This window comes from Antedon mediterranea, chromosome 9 (genome assembly GCF_964355755.1).
Source record: "Antedon mediterranea chromosome 9, ecAntMedi1.1, whole genome shotgun sequence".
NCBI lineage: Eukaryota > Metazoa > Echinodermata > Crinoidea > Comatulida > Antedonidae > Antedon > Antedon mediterranea.
In genome coordinates, this window is record NC_092678.1 from 4,424,331 (window position 1) to 4,441,350 (window position 17,020).

Genomic DNA, 17,020 nt, shown 5'->3' on the forward strand with positions numbered 1-17,020 from the left:
TAAATTAACTTATAAGTATTTATAGACAGCAATAATTTTTATTTATATTTTTCTGTGTAAAAACATTATTATGTAATTTAGAAGATTTTGTTAGGATTATAATTTGAAAATCAATTTCTAAATTGTTATAGTATGTTTTCAAGGTCAACATTATTTTAAAATTCATGCAAAAATATAATGTATTATTGATATTAACACAATTTTATACAGTAACAAAATGATATTTCAACAATAGATTAAATTCAATTTCAAGTTTCAAGAAATCGCCAACACAGTATTGATTGTGCAGTCTAGAATACTGTCGTTCAAATTAATTATCTCTATAATGTATCTTAAATTTCATTCTTCTTTGAATCGTTTTAATTATGATATTCAATTACAAATTAGGTTGAATTAGGTGATAATTTAACAGAATTAAATAGTACAGTAATTGTTTTATAAGGGTTTTTTTAGCCTAAAACGATAGTTTACACCTTCAGTAGATGTACATGGCTGATGAATACACAATTAATATATATTGACATTGCCAATTATCTAAGCCTATTATATAGTCATAATTTGATTAAGGCATTCTTTCATATGCAGCTTAAAGCATACGTAGACAGCTGTGATAATTCTAGGCTGTTAGAAGCCCATCGTTGACACCTCATACGCAACCGTTCACAAGCTAAATCAACTTGATAGGTTTATCTGTGTTACTCAAAACCAAAATAAAATTAATATGATTGATTGAATATTGTTTGATTGAGAGTGGTTGTATTCCATCATGATGTTTACATTAGATTATCAGATAGGGGTTGTAATTTCGTGTTTTAAAAAAGCTCATTATATTTTGTTGTTATTAAATTTGGTATGTTATTTTCTGGTTGCACGTGTATGTCTTCTAAATGCATCCTTAATTTGCAATGTTATTACATACTGAAGCAGATGGCCTATGTTGTTTCAAATTAATTTACAAAAATTCCTTCACCGCTAGTGTGATGATAATATTTTACATCTTTCTATAAACTATTGGTAATTCTTTTATGAGATGTTCAACCGGATCCAGTAATTAATTTACATAGTTTTCCTTCACTGCTAACTCGTCGTAATAATTTACTGTGCTAAACGAGTCATATTCACTGTTCATTGAACTGTGAAGACTTATTTTATAAGATGTTAATTCAGCAGATCTCTTTATTTCCAATTAATAATAAACAATAAAATACGACCAACAAATAAAATAAATAAAACCTATTCTCCTAGTTATTTATAGCCAAATTGTTATATATAGCAGGATCATATGAAAATTAAATACAGTGTCAGATAAGACATTGTTTTTACCTTAACTTACAAAATAATTATTAGGAAACGGTTGTATATATATTTATTATACTACTACTATTTTTTTATAACACTATAACATATAAATAAGAAAAAAAAACGTTTTAAAAGTTAAATGTACACATAACAAAGTATCATGTAATAAAAGTCAGACGAACCCACACACAAGACAAAAAAAAAGGAAACAGTTGTAACATGTGAGGAACATGTGATACTTTATCAAGCAACAATCCCAATAACTACAGTGATTTGCTCACATGATTTGATACAATCATTCCTTGATTAGATTGTTTCTATGTTATTGTCATAGACATTGATGCAGCGGTATTGTATCGTATTTGATGTTGACGATGCAATTAAATGCTTCACTACGCCTTTGATTGAGTCGCAGCATTCTGTTTTGATGTCGTTGTCGTTCTAGTAATCTTAAAATATTAAAATCAATTGTAGCACTATTCACACTATAATGATGTCCTCATGTAAATGGAGACAAATTGATTCTCATTTGCATATCAAAATGATACACTTTATAAATAAGCTATTTATTGCTTTCAATTTGGTTGAAAAAAAATTTCAGATAAATCTTCTAAACTGGGTTTTTGGATATTTTACATCATTTCGATTACATTTTAAATATTTTTTCTTCCTATTCTCAGATATTTGTTCCTTTTATTATAATCATTATCATTGTTATTACACCATTATTTTAATCATTATCATCATCATCAGCATCAGCTTCATCATCATAATACCATAATAATATTTTAATCATCACCATTATTTTCATCATTATCAGCATCATCTTCATCATCATAATACCATAATAATATTTTAATCATCTCCATTATTGTCATTTATCATAAAGTATCTCTTAAATCATAATTATCATCATCAACATAATATATCATCATTATCATAATCATCATAATTGTTATCTTCATCATCATCATTATCAACATAATACATCATCATTGTCATAATCATTTCGTTTTGTTTATTTATTTGACTAACATAAAATCAATAATATATATATAAAAAAAAAGAGATAAAAAATGCTGGGCAGGGGCAGCTTAAGCAAAACACAAGTCAGTCAGCTACTCTTATCATCATAATCATTATCATACATTGTATAGATAACATTGTATAAAGACAGCAGCAACACTCCAATGTTATCTTTCCTCATTGGTGTATTGGTTGTCGTTTTTGTCGGTGTAGTCATATTTCTACACGAAAACATTTTGTAATCAACAATTAATTATGTTTTGCTTTAACCCATTGTTATAATTTTTTAATAACTTTTACAGTACGTACTAATTCTGCAACAAGACTGTGTTTTTTTGACTTTCTCATAAACTACGAAGTTCTCAATAGCAGTAAATCAATAACGTCTATTTTGCCTATTGATTTTAACGCCTGTCTTATTGCATCCAGGCGGAGAAACTGAAGGTTGCATATTCACTGGCAAATAAAGCTTTATAATACGCGGCTATTATACAGGCAACATATTCAACAGCATACTAGCATTCTAAATTCTGCCTTACGGTTACTATATAATGGTGCCAATAAATGTTATACAAAGCTACATTTTTTACTCAAAATTCAGGTTATTTAAATATTAAAATGATTGAATTTATAATATTAGAATAATAATAATATGAAACATTTGTTATAATACAATAAACAAACAAACATACCTACATACATCTTTAATTTATAGATGATTGTTCAGGATATCAAAACATAATTTTATTCAACAAAAAATAAATTAAATTCAGTGGATTATGATTTAATTTTCAGGCTAAAAATCGCTTAAAGGTCACATGAACAAAATATTTTTTCAATATCTATACTCATAAAAATGTCTACCTACACCCTTATATAGGCCTATTATTAAATTAATGTTCTCTGTGTATATTTTCATTTTCATATTTGTTCTTGTTTAGGTTGAGAACCCCAACTGAAACATCCTCTGCTTTCCATAGTTTACTTATTGATTACATTTTTTGTCCTGCTTTTTTTATATACGAAGAGCAATAAATATTAAAATTACTGATATTCCAAATTATAAACATCCTATTTATGAGATGATGCTTATAGTAAGCTATTGCACTATGAACATAATTAACTTTGTAAATACATTCAACATTCAACATTGAATGTTAATGTTTATGAGAATACAACTCATATGTTTATCTTTGTGAAACATTATTGCTTGATGTTTTTATGTGAAGAAATTAGAAATATATTGTTAATGGCAGCGTAAATAAGGATTATGATGGAAGTTTAGTGTGACTGTGTTTACGTCCTGGTAAAAATGTTAAGTACTTCAGCAAATTTTTTGTATTTTTATTCTTCAATTTCTTGACTTTTTAAAGGATCTCAGCCAGCATGATACACACACTACTTTGTCGCCCTAAAGAAAAATAATGGCATTTGCGCAAATCACCCCGTTCTGGTGATGAAGTCGAATCTAGTTATTTTAAGCTTTTTTATGTTATTATACGTTGTTAATGCACAACGTGCCATGAGCTCTATATTGGTGGTGGTACCGGCGCTATATCAGTTTTCATTTATTATTATTATTAATTATTTACTTTTTCTATTTTATCATTTCAGAAATTAGTAGATGCTGCAGAAAGAGCAAATTTTGACCAGGAATATAATGATTCTTTAGAGGTAAGTGAACTGCTGTGATCATCGCAAACGAGAGATGGTTTCATGTTATATGAACGCTGAGAGCTAAATTCCATTATTATGTTCAGGAAATTCCATGTTACTGAAGTTCCACGAGCGGGTACGCATCAAAACCATCATTTCATGCTTTTAGAGGTCAATATTCTGTCTGATTTCATTGAGATGCCAAAGGCAAATTGCATTTATTGAAATCTCTTTTGTCTGTTATTTAAACACCGGGAGCGTTCCATAGATCTTGATTCCATGTTAATACAGCAAATGCTTCGCTTTCCATGTTAACAAAATTCAATGTTATTAAAAACGTTGCTCTGAGCATTTCATGTTTAAACTGAAAGGTTATTAAAAAGGCCACCAACTGTAAGTTATTAAAAGCCTGCTGCTGCTGCCATTTCAAGCTGATCAATCGATGGTTAGCATTTTTTTATAAATTTCCATAAAAGCCACTTATGGCATGTCATTAACTTGGAAAATGTAAATAATGCATAGAAAATGATGGACATTTTATTATGCTGCTTGGTTTTGAAATGCAAAGCAATTGATCAAATTAAATCCCAAATATCCAAAAATTGTTTTGGTATTTCTCCTGTAAAAGTGATTTCTACAGGTTGTTTTTTTAACAACTGAAAATGCTGTAAATTATACTTGCTTGCTGTTACTGCCTATATTTTCTCCTCATCTTTATCATATTTCTATGAATTCATAAGCTCACAATGGGTTATCGTAGAACGAACCCCCTTTATCACCGTCGTTCACATTTTATGCTAATTTCAGACACGCGGTGGATCACATTGAAGTATTATCTTTTTCATTTTCACATTTATTTACACTTTATACAAATGTTACCATCAGAGAGCAAAAAAAAACCCCATTTTTTAAAAAGTGGATTACCATCATCGCTTTGTTGATTGTCTTTAGTTTGAAAAAATAAGGTTTGTTAAGCCTTGTCACTATCAAAAAATGTGATATATGGACATAATGATGCCATATCACTATTATATTTGGGAATGGCACTACCATTGGGCACATCACACTTTTATTGTAAAACTAGTTTGATAGTGTAGACAGAGCTTTACTGATTGTCATTCTTTGCTATGACCATCAATAAACTGTTTGAATATTCATTTCGAGAAGCCTGCAAATATTTAAATATTAGATGCATTCTTGATCCGTTTGACCAGTCTTTTGTTGGATGTGTACAAAACTGGTCATCATCAGATATTGATTTGGTTGATTTAATCGCTGGATTAGTTGATGTTTGAGCACTGAGCACGTACTGCCAATATTGACCATTCACTATTCTGTTGGAGAAATGTTTTGTGTTGGTCAGGTTGTTTATGTGATGGTCAAACATGGCCTGCTGGTCTGCCCACTCAGAAATGCGTTTCCTCACTTTCACACTTTGAATAGTATGCTTTTAAATCATTTACCTCTATTTAAACAGTTACTGCAGTACTTCTACTTAATTTGCATATTACTGCAGATTTAATATTCTTTATCTTACATTTGCTCGGCATTCTTCCTTCTACATTAACAAAACACATTTGCATCATTAAATTTAAATAAATGTTCAGTATAAATATGTACCTCACTATCACACTGATGATGGAAACTCCTTTCAAATATGATTGACTGCAGAGATGAAATTAATCAACATGAGATTTAAAAATGTTGGGTTTTATCATTTTTATTCATTATATATCTATATTACAAATAAAGTAATGTTTTGGTTGCCAGACATCATCAAGATAAAGCTGTTCCCCTTATATCATCAATTAAATATCAATTTATTAACATTTTTGTTGTGTAAATAATTGTTGGTGTTCCCTCTTTTACAGTATGAATATTTTAATGCGCTACTAATAAATGATAAGGATAATAATGGAGACTATTTACCATTGGGAGGAGAATTCATCTTGACACCGGATGACCATTTTAATGGAATTGAAGTTAACCTTACACACAGCACAGTACAAGTTCCAACTAACGTATATAACATGGGTAAGTACACTCACTCACTCCGGCGTCGCAAGTTCCAACTAACGTATATAACATGGGTAAGTACACTCACTCACTCCGGCGTCACAAGTTCCAACTAACGTATATAACATGGGTAAGTACACTCACTCACTCCGGCGACACAAGTTCCAACTAACGTATATAACATGGGTAAGTACACTCACTAACTCCGGCGTCGCAAGTTCCAACTAACGTATATAACATGGGTAAGTACACTCACTCACTCCGGCGTCACAAGTTCCAACTAACGTATATAACATGGGTAAGTACACTCACTCACTCCGGCGTCGCAAGTTCCAACTAACGTGTATAACATGGGTAAGTACACTCACTCACTCCGGCGTCACAAGTTCCAACTAACGTATATAACATGGGTAAGTACACTCACTCACTCCGGCGTCACAAGTTCCAACTAACGTATATAACATGGGTAAGTACACTCACTTACTCCGGCGTCATCTGACAGACTTAACACATTTCAAAATGTGCTCCTTCTCTTGATTATTCTTCTTGTTCACATATTTTTCCCGCAAAATGTCCACCTTAAAAATGAAGAGTTATTATGTAAAGGTTCACACCGCAATTATGTTAAGATGGTTCACACTACAATTATTTGTTTAATGTTTACCCTCTTTGTAATTTAAAGGTTTTACTTTTTACAATAACCTATCTTAGCCTATTTTACAAGTACAGTTTTGTTTATTTCTTTACTTGAAGTTGGTTCTATGATAAAATCAAAAGAGCTTTCGTCAATAAATAAACATATTTTTGTGTGATGATGGAAAAATGCTTAGACTAATTCCTCCCATGACGATGAGCTCTAGTTGGAGAATAGCTTCACTTCCAAATGTCAATCAAGAAAACTGCTTGGAAGTACAGTATTTGATATCTCTATTGTTATTTAATAGTTGTGTTAATTAATAGGTGAACCATAGCTAATGTAGATCATTGAACAACGTGTTACATTTCTCTAAAATTGAAGACCTTGTAATGAAATATGTCCGAGAAGACTTGCTCTACCAAAAGAACCATAGTCGAGGAGACACTCGAACAGGGTTTGCAGCGCCCCTGCCTTATTGCTCAGCAACTCGAATCAACTGTTATATGTTTATGTTAAATAATTTTTACCTTAAATATTTTATTTTAGGTACTGAAGTATTAAATCATATTAAATTCACTGACGAATTAGATTCCACTTTTGAAGAAAACTACCGTGAAGATCCGACGTTAACGTGGCAGTATTTTGGTAGTAAAACTGGATTCTTTAGGAACTTTCCAGGTAAATTTAATGAGTTTAGCCCTGGGAATACCCTATTATGAAATGATATGACCCGAATAGTTGTAGCATTTTTTTTTGTCATACAGCATTTGAAATACAATGTACATATAATGTATAATTTTGTAAATTAGCAAAATCAACATAGTATCTCTAGTATCTTATCTTATTTCCATTCTTCCATTCTAATCAATGCAAATGCTGAACTCCAAATTGTCTTTTCTGTCGATTAGCATTATTATTGAATTTGGTATTGATTGTGTTTGTACTAATTATACAGATATTTGAAAGAAACTTATTTATATGTTGATTGACAAAAGCCTTTGTTAAAATTGGATCTCCATATTTTTGTTTCCTTCACCTTTGTAGGATATTTAAATATCTACATTTTGTATTGTTTTTGTTTGACGGTCAAATAACTGACAAATGAAATTATATTGTTTGGCTGACCTGCATCATTGGCGATAGTAAATGCTTAATAAATTTAACTGAAAAATTAAAATTTGTTGTTATTGAATTAATAGGGTATTAGCACACATTTATTTAATTTAATTAAATTCGGACATTTCTTAATACGCCGTTATTATTTGTTGAAGGTATAAAGTGGGATTTAGGCGAAGCTGATTTTGATGAATATGATTGCCGAAAACGACCATGGTAAGTTTGTACAAATATGGTAGTGATATGCCCAAATATGGTAGTGATATGCCCAAATATGGTAGTGATATGCACAAATATGGTAGTGATATGCTTAAATATGTTGGTGATATGCCCAAATATGGTAGTGATATGACATCATATAAATATATACAAATTAAATAAAGCACACTTCAAATTATCTTAAAATATGTAATATGTGTACCTGTCTTTCTAATTGTCTTTTTAATGAAAATTGTACTCCTTGATGAAGATATTGACATTGTCTTCTCACCAAGGATTACAAATGGGAACTATTGAATCATTAATGCCAATACACAAATTACTATTGAAATTTTATGCAGTTCCACAAGAAGCATATATTTCAAAGGCTTGTAACCGGAGTAATTAGAGGATGTCCTAGTTAGCATATTATATAAGACAGGCTGTCGATAATGTTAATAATCTTAATCCATGTAGGTATATATCGGCCGCAACGTCACCCAAAGACATTGTTATTTTGATCGATAAAAGCGGCAGTATGCTTGGAATTCTACTGGAAATTGCGAAGCATACGGCACGTACCATCATCGATACTCTAGGCGATGACGATTTCTTCAATGTGTTAGCTGTAAGTAAACGTGTCGTCGTTTTCCATTAATAATATGACTTGGTTAGAATTCCCCTTCCTCTATGCCCTCTCTCTCTTCTTTTAACATATACAGTTAAACTCCTATCAAGGGGCCACATTTGGGAAACAACATTTCCTTAAATATGAGTGTACTCAGGTTGTCTACCTTGGCATTCTTCTACATTAACAAAACACATTTGCATCATTAAATACCTTGGTTTCGAGACTTCGTGGCCTATACCTGTTTGCCCTCTTTAATCATCTTGGCATCTTCTTTGTATACATACGGGCTGAACTTTAGTTCGTGAGCAGACCAGTTTATTCTAATCAGCCCAGAGTTAAACGTATTGACTGACTTGGCATTTACAATTTCATTTGGGACCATGTTTCCAATCTCACTCTCACTGGTTGTCTTTAAAACATATATTTTCCTTGCATTCCATTCGTTTTAATGGAAAGTGTCCCTTAATTTGGGTTTCCCATGAATACAGGTGTCCCAAAGTTGTACTCTGTTGACAGGACCAAACTCGTTTCTTGAATGGATCATTCTTCTCACAAGAATTACCATAAAGTTGAAACTTATAAGAAGGGCATATACTATAATGGCTAGTTACAAGATTGTCTTCTACAGCATTGGTCTTTGTGTGTTTTCTTTTAGTTTAATGACACAACAAGTTATACTGAGCCGTGTTTTGAAAATGAAGGAATGTTGGTACAAGCAAATGCAGACAACAGAAAGGTAACTATCTTATTATTTTGCTTGGTTTTTATAATTTAAAGAGTGTTTCTATAAGTAAAGGGCAGTGGACTTTTTTGACAAATTTTAATGCCTGTTTTTCCTCTGGACACATAAGATCCGGGGCCCCTGGGTTTAGCCAGTGAGCGCTCATAGCGTTACACCACTGGTAAAGGGATTTGTTGCATGATATTTAAGATTTAAGAATAAGAAGATAACATTTTTTTTACTTGTTTTTCTTAACAGATACTGAAGGATAGTCTTGATAATTTAAAAGCTGGCGGACTGGCTGAATTTGGAATTGGATTAAAGGATGCATTTGAACTGTTAGACAAGGTATTGCATTTTATTTAAATAATAATAATAATATTGATAATATAAAGTAAATTCTGAAAAAAGTGAAGTAATTGTGATTCTATATTTCAAACTTTATTTATTCATCTTTGGGAATAATAATAATGACATTGATTTAGAATGGCAATATGTTGTTGATTGATTTTTTTATTTAATATTACACATTAAATTGTTAGTTTCATATTATAATTAGCAACTTTTTAGATTTCAACAACGCAGCTATAGTCATGCGCAGAATGAATTTTCAACTTGATCTGCGTACTGTCACATGGTGGGTCTGTATTCTCAAAGTTTGACACCCATATTTTGCCCAATATTATCCAAGAAATTATTATTTTCAGAATTCCTTAATTTAAATAAAGAATGTTTATACAGTGCTTGTTTAAATTGCATTTGATTTAGTACAAAGAAACGACCATTGAAAGCGAGTGTAACCAAGCTATCATAGTGATCACAGATGGTGCTAGTAAAAGACATGAGGAGATATTTGAACAATATAATGAGGATGAGAGAGTTCGTGTGTTCACGTATCTTATGGGACGTGAAGTTGGAGGCGCTGAAGCAATCAAGTGGATGGCGTGTAATAACAAAGGTAAATACTAGATTTTATTGTTGAGTGGCTGAGCGGTCTAGACAGGAACACGCAATTCATAGCCATCAATCGGAACAGCATCAAAGACCTCCTCGACTATGATTCTTGTGGTAGAAAAAGTCTTAATAGCTTAAGGAGGTCCAGTGTACAAATCGGTATTGTGTGTACTTGAAAGAACTTCTTTCAAAAGAGTAGGGGCTTATCCCCATTGTACTGGTCCATCTCGGCTCCTGTTACGTTTACAGACGAATGTGGACAAATCTAAGATGTATAATAATATATCTATATGCAGCAATTTGAATTTATACAAATATTTTCCTAAAATACTTCAGATTTTATTATAGTCCCTATAAAAATTGTAAAAATAAATCCCTAACAATTCTTGCATTTTTATGTGGATATTATATTGCACATATTGAATTAAATCAAATATAGTTAATATGTATGCAAAATCTCAAGTTACTTTATTGCTGTTATTGTTGCAAAATTTCAATAATAATTTTTTTATTTCGTCTAGGTTATTATACGCAAATAGCCACTATTGCTGATGTAGACGAGAATGTCTCGGTGAGTTCTAATGAATGTATTAATATTTCATATCCAGGTACTGTTTGTTTACATGAAACTTGCATCACAACCAGTGTTTTCTGTTAATTTGTTATCTTTCAAAACAAATATACGCTTCAAAATATAGATTTACATGTGGTCACAGAAAGTGATAAAAATATATAGAATGAGGGACCTGGGAAAACCAAAAGAGCCTAGAGAGGGAGAATGATATTGCATCTGATAAAGCTCTGTCTACACTATCAAACTAGTTTGACAAAAAAAGTTTGATGTGTCTAAATAATAGTAGGTCAAAAGTTCGGTTGAAATATTTCGTCAAACTAGCGATGCTCGGAATGGAAGAAGGCAATCTAAATGTCTAAATAATGGTAGTGATATGACATCATCATGTCCATATATGGGCACATCATATTTTTTGTCATCAAGGTTGATAGTGTAGACAGACCTTAAGGAATCGGAAACATGTGATAGACCTTTGTTTAAAACCTTTCTATGGCATATTGCTTGCATACTTATGCAAGATGATTTAATCTCATTGCCCCATCCTTTGAATGGGATGTAAAGCTGTTGGTTAACATGTGTACCATAATAAAAAACTATTTGAAAGGAGTACAGCAATGTCTGCAGGTTTACTGATAGTCAAAGCCGCTGTCCGTACAGGCCATTATTAAAATATTTCTTATAATTCTACTCTAATAATTGTGTTATTGTGTTCTTTGCAGAAATACATTCACGTTCTTAGTCGGCCAATGGTAATTAAGCAGATATACAACACCATTTGGACGAATGTATATATGGATGATGCAGCAAGTGATGAGGTAGATCTTTAAATTGTGATCTCACTCCAATTAATGACCCCTCCAATTATTGACCCCAATTAAGGACACCTTCAATTTAAGACTCCCAATTTAGAACACTCTTTCTGAGAACCTACTACTGATCCATTTATATTTTATTTGAGAACTTCTTTATGCCCACAAGAGAAGTTTAATAAAACTGATAGAGATACTATAATTGTGCTAAACAGACCATGACTCGTACAAGATTTGTACCCAGGACTATGAATTTCAAAGACAAGTTTCTCTCTTCTGAACGTTATCCTTGAAGTTATCACATTATATAGAATAGGAAATTCTTTCACAACCATCGCATCATATTCACCAATTGTTCAATATTTAATTTGTCACATGTCTAGCCACCAGGGTATTGATGCATTAAAAGAAATCCAGTCTATATGCTAATGAATTCAACAATATTACTACAGCTCTAAATGCTTGATTTATATTGTGATTTTATTATTTTGAAATAAGGGCTTAGCTTTGATGACAACTGTTGCCCAGCCTGTGTTTGACAAGAAGAACGATACAGTAAGTATTTCTTTGTTTCTCTGTATACACAATCTATCAACACATACAAAACATTTGTTGCTTTAACACATCTACTGCCCTTAAATAAATAAATCCCTGCTTTCATTTCTATTCTGTACTGTATTCCGGTTTTGGTTTCAACTCAACTCTGTAAGCTCTGTCTACAATATCAAATTTTATGGGAGAAAAAATGTGATGTGCCCATATATGGACACAATGACATCATATCACTAGCATATTTGGGCACATCACACTTTGTCAAATGATAGCGTAGACAGAGCTTAATATATGGATATAGTAGTATAATTTCAAAATGAACATGTTGTCATTTTGTTTCAGGCGGAGAAAGGTATTTTGCTGGGGGTTGTTGGTGTAGATGTACCGATTGTGGAAATTCTCAAATTAACACCAGTGTACAAGGTAATATTTTCTATTTAAAGTTAAAATTTTATTTTACCCTGAAGGTCCAGAATGACTCATGCTTTTTCTTCCTTTTGTTTACACACAAAAATACACAACGTTCGCTATTTGTGATCAAAGCCAGCTATAAGTACTTTACATTATTACTCCGGTTATTTTTTAAATCAAACACGTATAGAGACACTCCCATATTGTGTATTGACCTTACCAGGTACCCATTTATACACATGGGTGGAGATAACGTAAGTAAAGTGTACAAGCAATATGCAACGAGTGTTCAGTAGTCCAACACACTGTGCAAACGCCCTCACATGTAAATGAGTGTAAAGTTGTAGATGAATGAATGTTCAGCACCAAGATTGTTCCATTTTAGATTTTTTGTTCAAAATTTTCGATATTCAGTCTTGGGTAAAGGCAGAGCAACTTATATGTGTATCGTTTTAACATTTGAAACGTACACACACATGGACACATTCATGTCATTATCCGCGGACAAAGTAGTTACTAAAACATTCTCTTCATTTACACTAGCTCGGTGCTCGCGGTTACCCGTTTGCCATCACCAACAATGGTTATATTTTATTCCATCCTGACCTACGACCTAAATGGGGAGATGAAATCAAACCGAACTACAATAGTGTCGACTTAGCAGAGGTTGAATTATCTGATGCCAATGATACGGTAGGTTGTCTTAATTATTAAAATAATCACCAAATTTTATTTTTTTATTGTTTTTCAGATCTAAGGCACATGTTTTATTTAATTTACCGTACTTGTTTTAAAATGTTGACACAAATTCTATGTATGAAGAGCAATGGCTCATAACACATGAGTCTTTCCAAAGACACAAAAGCTCAATGAAGAGCATAAGATTTGAACCACAAAGTCACAAGCAAGAGGCTGAAACACTGTCAGATGACTTGAAGACCACTAATTTGAAAGCTCCTGTATTTGTTTATATTCAGTGTTAAACAGTCAACTCTCCCAAATACCTGACAAAATGTGCTTTTAATGTTAAAGATTTTTGGGAACTTTTGAAACTTAAGAAAAGTTCTGTTTTAGGAGAATTTTCGGGGAGTTGGGTATTGGGAGAGTTGGCAATTTAGTGTGAAATGATTTCATCTGATTGGATCAGATATTGTTTAAATAATCAGCACGATGAGAGCTGATTGGTTCAATGATATCAATCTGTTGTGTTCATTTTTGTTTGCACTCTATTTCTCCAATCATTAGGTTCTACAAGAATACGTGGCAGACTATAACATGGAGGTGATAATAACTAGCATTTCAATAACGCCATTGCTTATATATTCTCCATATTTCTATCAAATCTCACTTTTTAATACTTAATATATCCATGTGTGTTCTTGTGTATCAAATTGTTTGTTTTGTTCTATTTAAATGTAAATCAAGAATTTTTCTATTTAATATTTAAAAGAATTAATGCCCTCCTTATTCCCAAATAAAACTTGTTGTAACTGATTTCGGCAAACTGCTGTGTGTACATAATGCATGTACAATATTATTAAAAGATAGTATTTGTACATGCATGTAGACGTTCTTATCATCGGGGTCACTGATGATGTTTCCACAATTTAAAAAAATTTCTTTCAATTTATTTATCAAACAATTAATAAATATTCGACAAATTCTTGGTTTTTAAATGTTTGTGTCTATTCAGCTCAAACTAGTATATATGTTCAAGTTTGAACATTAGAAATTTTAAAGTTTTAGGTTGAGGTTGGAGAAAGAATGGTTGCATGGCTCAAGTTTCTTCTTTGTAAAAGAATTTATCTTTAAAAAAACTTAACATTTAGTGTTTATAAACTTATCAGAAGGGTTTTTGGTTTCCATCAAATTATTTTATTTTTGCATGAACTATTAAAATGGCTGAGTTATTGTAGCTAATATCATTCAAGATAGGTTGTGCATGTGAGATGCCAATTGCATTATATTACTAAGGCTGCAAATGTGTCTATATAAGTTTCATTATCATGCTTTTCAGCACCTGTGTTTAGTTTTAAGGTTTTATTTAACGTGAAATCTTGCGTTTCTTCAAAATCACAACATTATGTTCATTTTTGTTTTCTTGCAGTTTTTAGGATTTTATTTTTTTTTCTTTCTTTGTGTTAAATTTGTTTTGGATTCGTGCTACAAGCAAAATATTTTTTTTTGGTATGAATTTATAGTACTTGCATATAATTTATGATTATTCTCATTTCATTTCTCATTTAAATTATATTAATTATTTTTATTCCTTTTGAATATGTATATTATTACACAAAGTATTTTTATTCATTTCATTTATATAGACTACTTTCATTCTCATAATTTGCAATGTGAATTTGCGCATGGCATGCTACATAGCTTACTACATATTAAATATTGATTTAATGTGATATTATTATAAGATGAAATAATAAGTTTGGTTAGTATTATTGAAAACAGAATGTACAGGATGATTTGTTAAGTCCAGACTGACGCGTCGATGACAACTTTTATTTCAATCTTTTTTATGTATACAAACTCCAAAATATTATTATTCAAACTTTAAAAAAAATAAAATATTATTTCTATTAGGCTAGTTAAAGTAAAATAGGAAAACAAAATACATATTAACACATCTGGTTGTTGGCAGAATTATTCTTGATTTTAACCAAAACAAATGTATGGTTGTTTGTGTTATTAAGACAATATTGTGATTATATAGACATAAACATATGGTAAACTAATATATCATAATATTGTTGTACAGTTTGTTCATACCATATGGTACAGCAGCCTATGAAGTAAACAATATTATTTCATCCTAATTATCTCTCCTTTTCAAAGCAATTGTTTGGTTAGTGTTTAAAAAAGACTGGAGAAATTAATTATTTCCTAATGTATTTTAGAAATTAGTCAGTTGTATGTCTTTAATACCCCTTAGGTTGCTAGCCTTGCCATGAACTATATGCTATGCCCAATGTGGCGCTTTATCTAGCAATCTTTGCACTCTCGTGGTGTTTCAAAGTAGCACCAATGTTTGTACTCACAATCATAAGTTGCGCTTTATGTAACACTAAAAAGATTGTTCTTGCGCTCCCATGTGGCGCTTTATGTATCACTACAAATGATAATTTTGCATTCCCATGTGGCGCTTTAGGCAGCACTAAAAAAGATACTATTGCACTCCCATGTGGCGCTTTAGGCAGCACTAAAAAAGATACTATTGCACTCCAATGTGGCGCTTTAGGCAGCACTAAAAAAGATACTATTGCACTCCCATGTGGCGCTTTAGGCAGCACTAAAAAAGATACTATTGCACTCCCATGTGACGCTTTAGGCAGCATTAAAAAAGATACTATTGCACTCCCATGTGACACTTTAGGCAGCACCACAAATGATAATATTGCACTCCCATGTTTCACTTTAGGCAGCATTAAAAAAATGATAATATTGGACTCCTGTGTAGCACTTTAAATTATACTACAAATAATAGTATTGCTATTGATGATAATATTGTACTCTTGATGTGATGTGATTTAGGCAACACTACAATGGTGTTACAGCCTAGCATACTATGTACTTTAGCTAGTACAGCTTCTAGTATGCCTACTTACAATGTGGCATTAGACACAGTACATACAGTAGCCATGGTTTCAGAAAGTCTTGTTTTCCATTCTCATTAGTTTATCATTTAAACTAAACAGTGTGCAAAGTTTTGCACATATGCATATTTTGAGTAACCGTCTGTTTCCCAAAGGGATAATTATTTTAATAAATTCTATTAAATGTCTAGTTTTGAAGAATTTAGCAGTTCTGTATGGATGACTTTATTTCTTGACATGCAAGTCACACTTTCTTGTAATTGAATAGGTTGCTAGAATTTCTATCGTTTGTGATAAGAAATTATTAGTTATGTTGGGAAAAGTTATAATACAAATTTTATTAAATAAAAAAACAATGTAATTTGTTTTATGTATGTATTCTGCTATGAATATTAACAATTAATAATCACAAATGACCTTGGGAGTAACATTGTTACTACTGTAAGTTGTTTTGTTTCATAATAATTTAAACTTTCAATACTTGTAATTTAGCAGTGAAAATTAATTATTAAAATCAGTACTTATTTCAACTGTATTTATATAGGATAATTCTACCGACTGAACATATTTAACATACTGTATAATACAAAGTGCATACTTAAGATCATAATAATGTGTATGGTACAATTCAGCTTCATTCAATGTTCACCTAATAGCATCTCAATAAGAACAATTATGGTAATATTGCTGTTTTTATCAATTCTTTGTGATGGCTGTCCTTAAAACAGAACTACCTGAATAATGGGAAATGCATTTCAGAATTCAAACTTTCTGGAAATCTTAACTTTTTGGACCTCCCAATTATGGTTGGTATTCCG

General features: G+C 31.4%; 1 protein-coding gene across 5 annotated transcripts in view; it reads left to right on the forward strand.

The window, feature by feature from the left end:
- The window catches only part of LOC140058445 (voltage-dependent calcium channel subunit alpha-2/delta-3-like), a 43,242-nt gene that overhangs the window by 15,492 nt on the left and 10,730 nt on the right, over positions 1-17,020 (forward strand). For 3 of the 5 annotated variants that reach the window (XM_072104057.1, XM_072104055.1, XM_072104053.1), the window contains exons 4-17: positions 3,940-3,999; positions 5,853-6,015; positions 7,181-7,312; positions 7,906-7,966; positions 8,426-8,576; positions 9,235-9,315; positions 9,559-9,648; positions 10,069-10,258; positions 10,776-10,825; positions 11,548-11,643; positions 12,136-12,192; positions 12,532-12,612; positions 13,144-13,293; positions 13,846-13,881. In XM_072104057.1, the coding sequence (XP_071960158.1) occupies positions 3,940-3,999; positions 5,853-6,015; positions 7,181-7,312; positions 7,906-7,966; positions 8,426-8,576; positions 9,235-9,315; positions 9,559-9,648; positions 10,069-10,258; positions 10,776-10,825; positions 11,548-11,643; positions 12,136-12,192; positions 12,532-12,612; positions 13,144-13,293; positions 13,846-13,881 (1,398 nt within the window). Of the gene's footprint in view, positions 1-3,939; positions 4,000-5,852; positions 6,016-6,160; positions 6,464-7,180; positions 7,313-7,905; positions 7,967-8,425; positions 8,577-9,234; positions 9,316-9,558; positions 9,649-10,068; positions 10,259-10,775; positions 10,826-11,547; positions 11,644-12,135; positions 12,193-12,531; positions 12,613-13,143; positions 13,294-13,845; positions 13,882-17,020 lie in introns of those variants that run through there. The other 2 variants (XM_072104054.1, XM_072104058.1) reach the window with 2 other exon arrangements.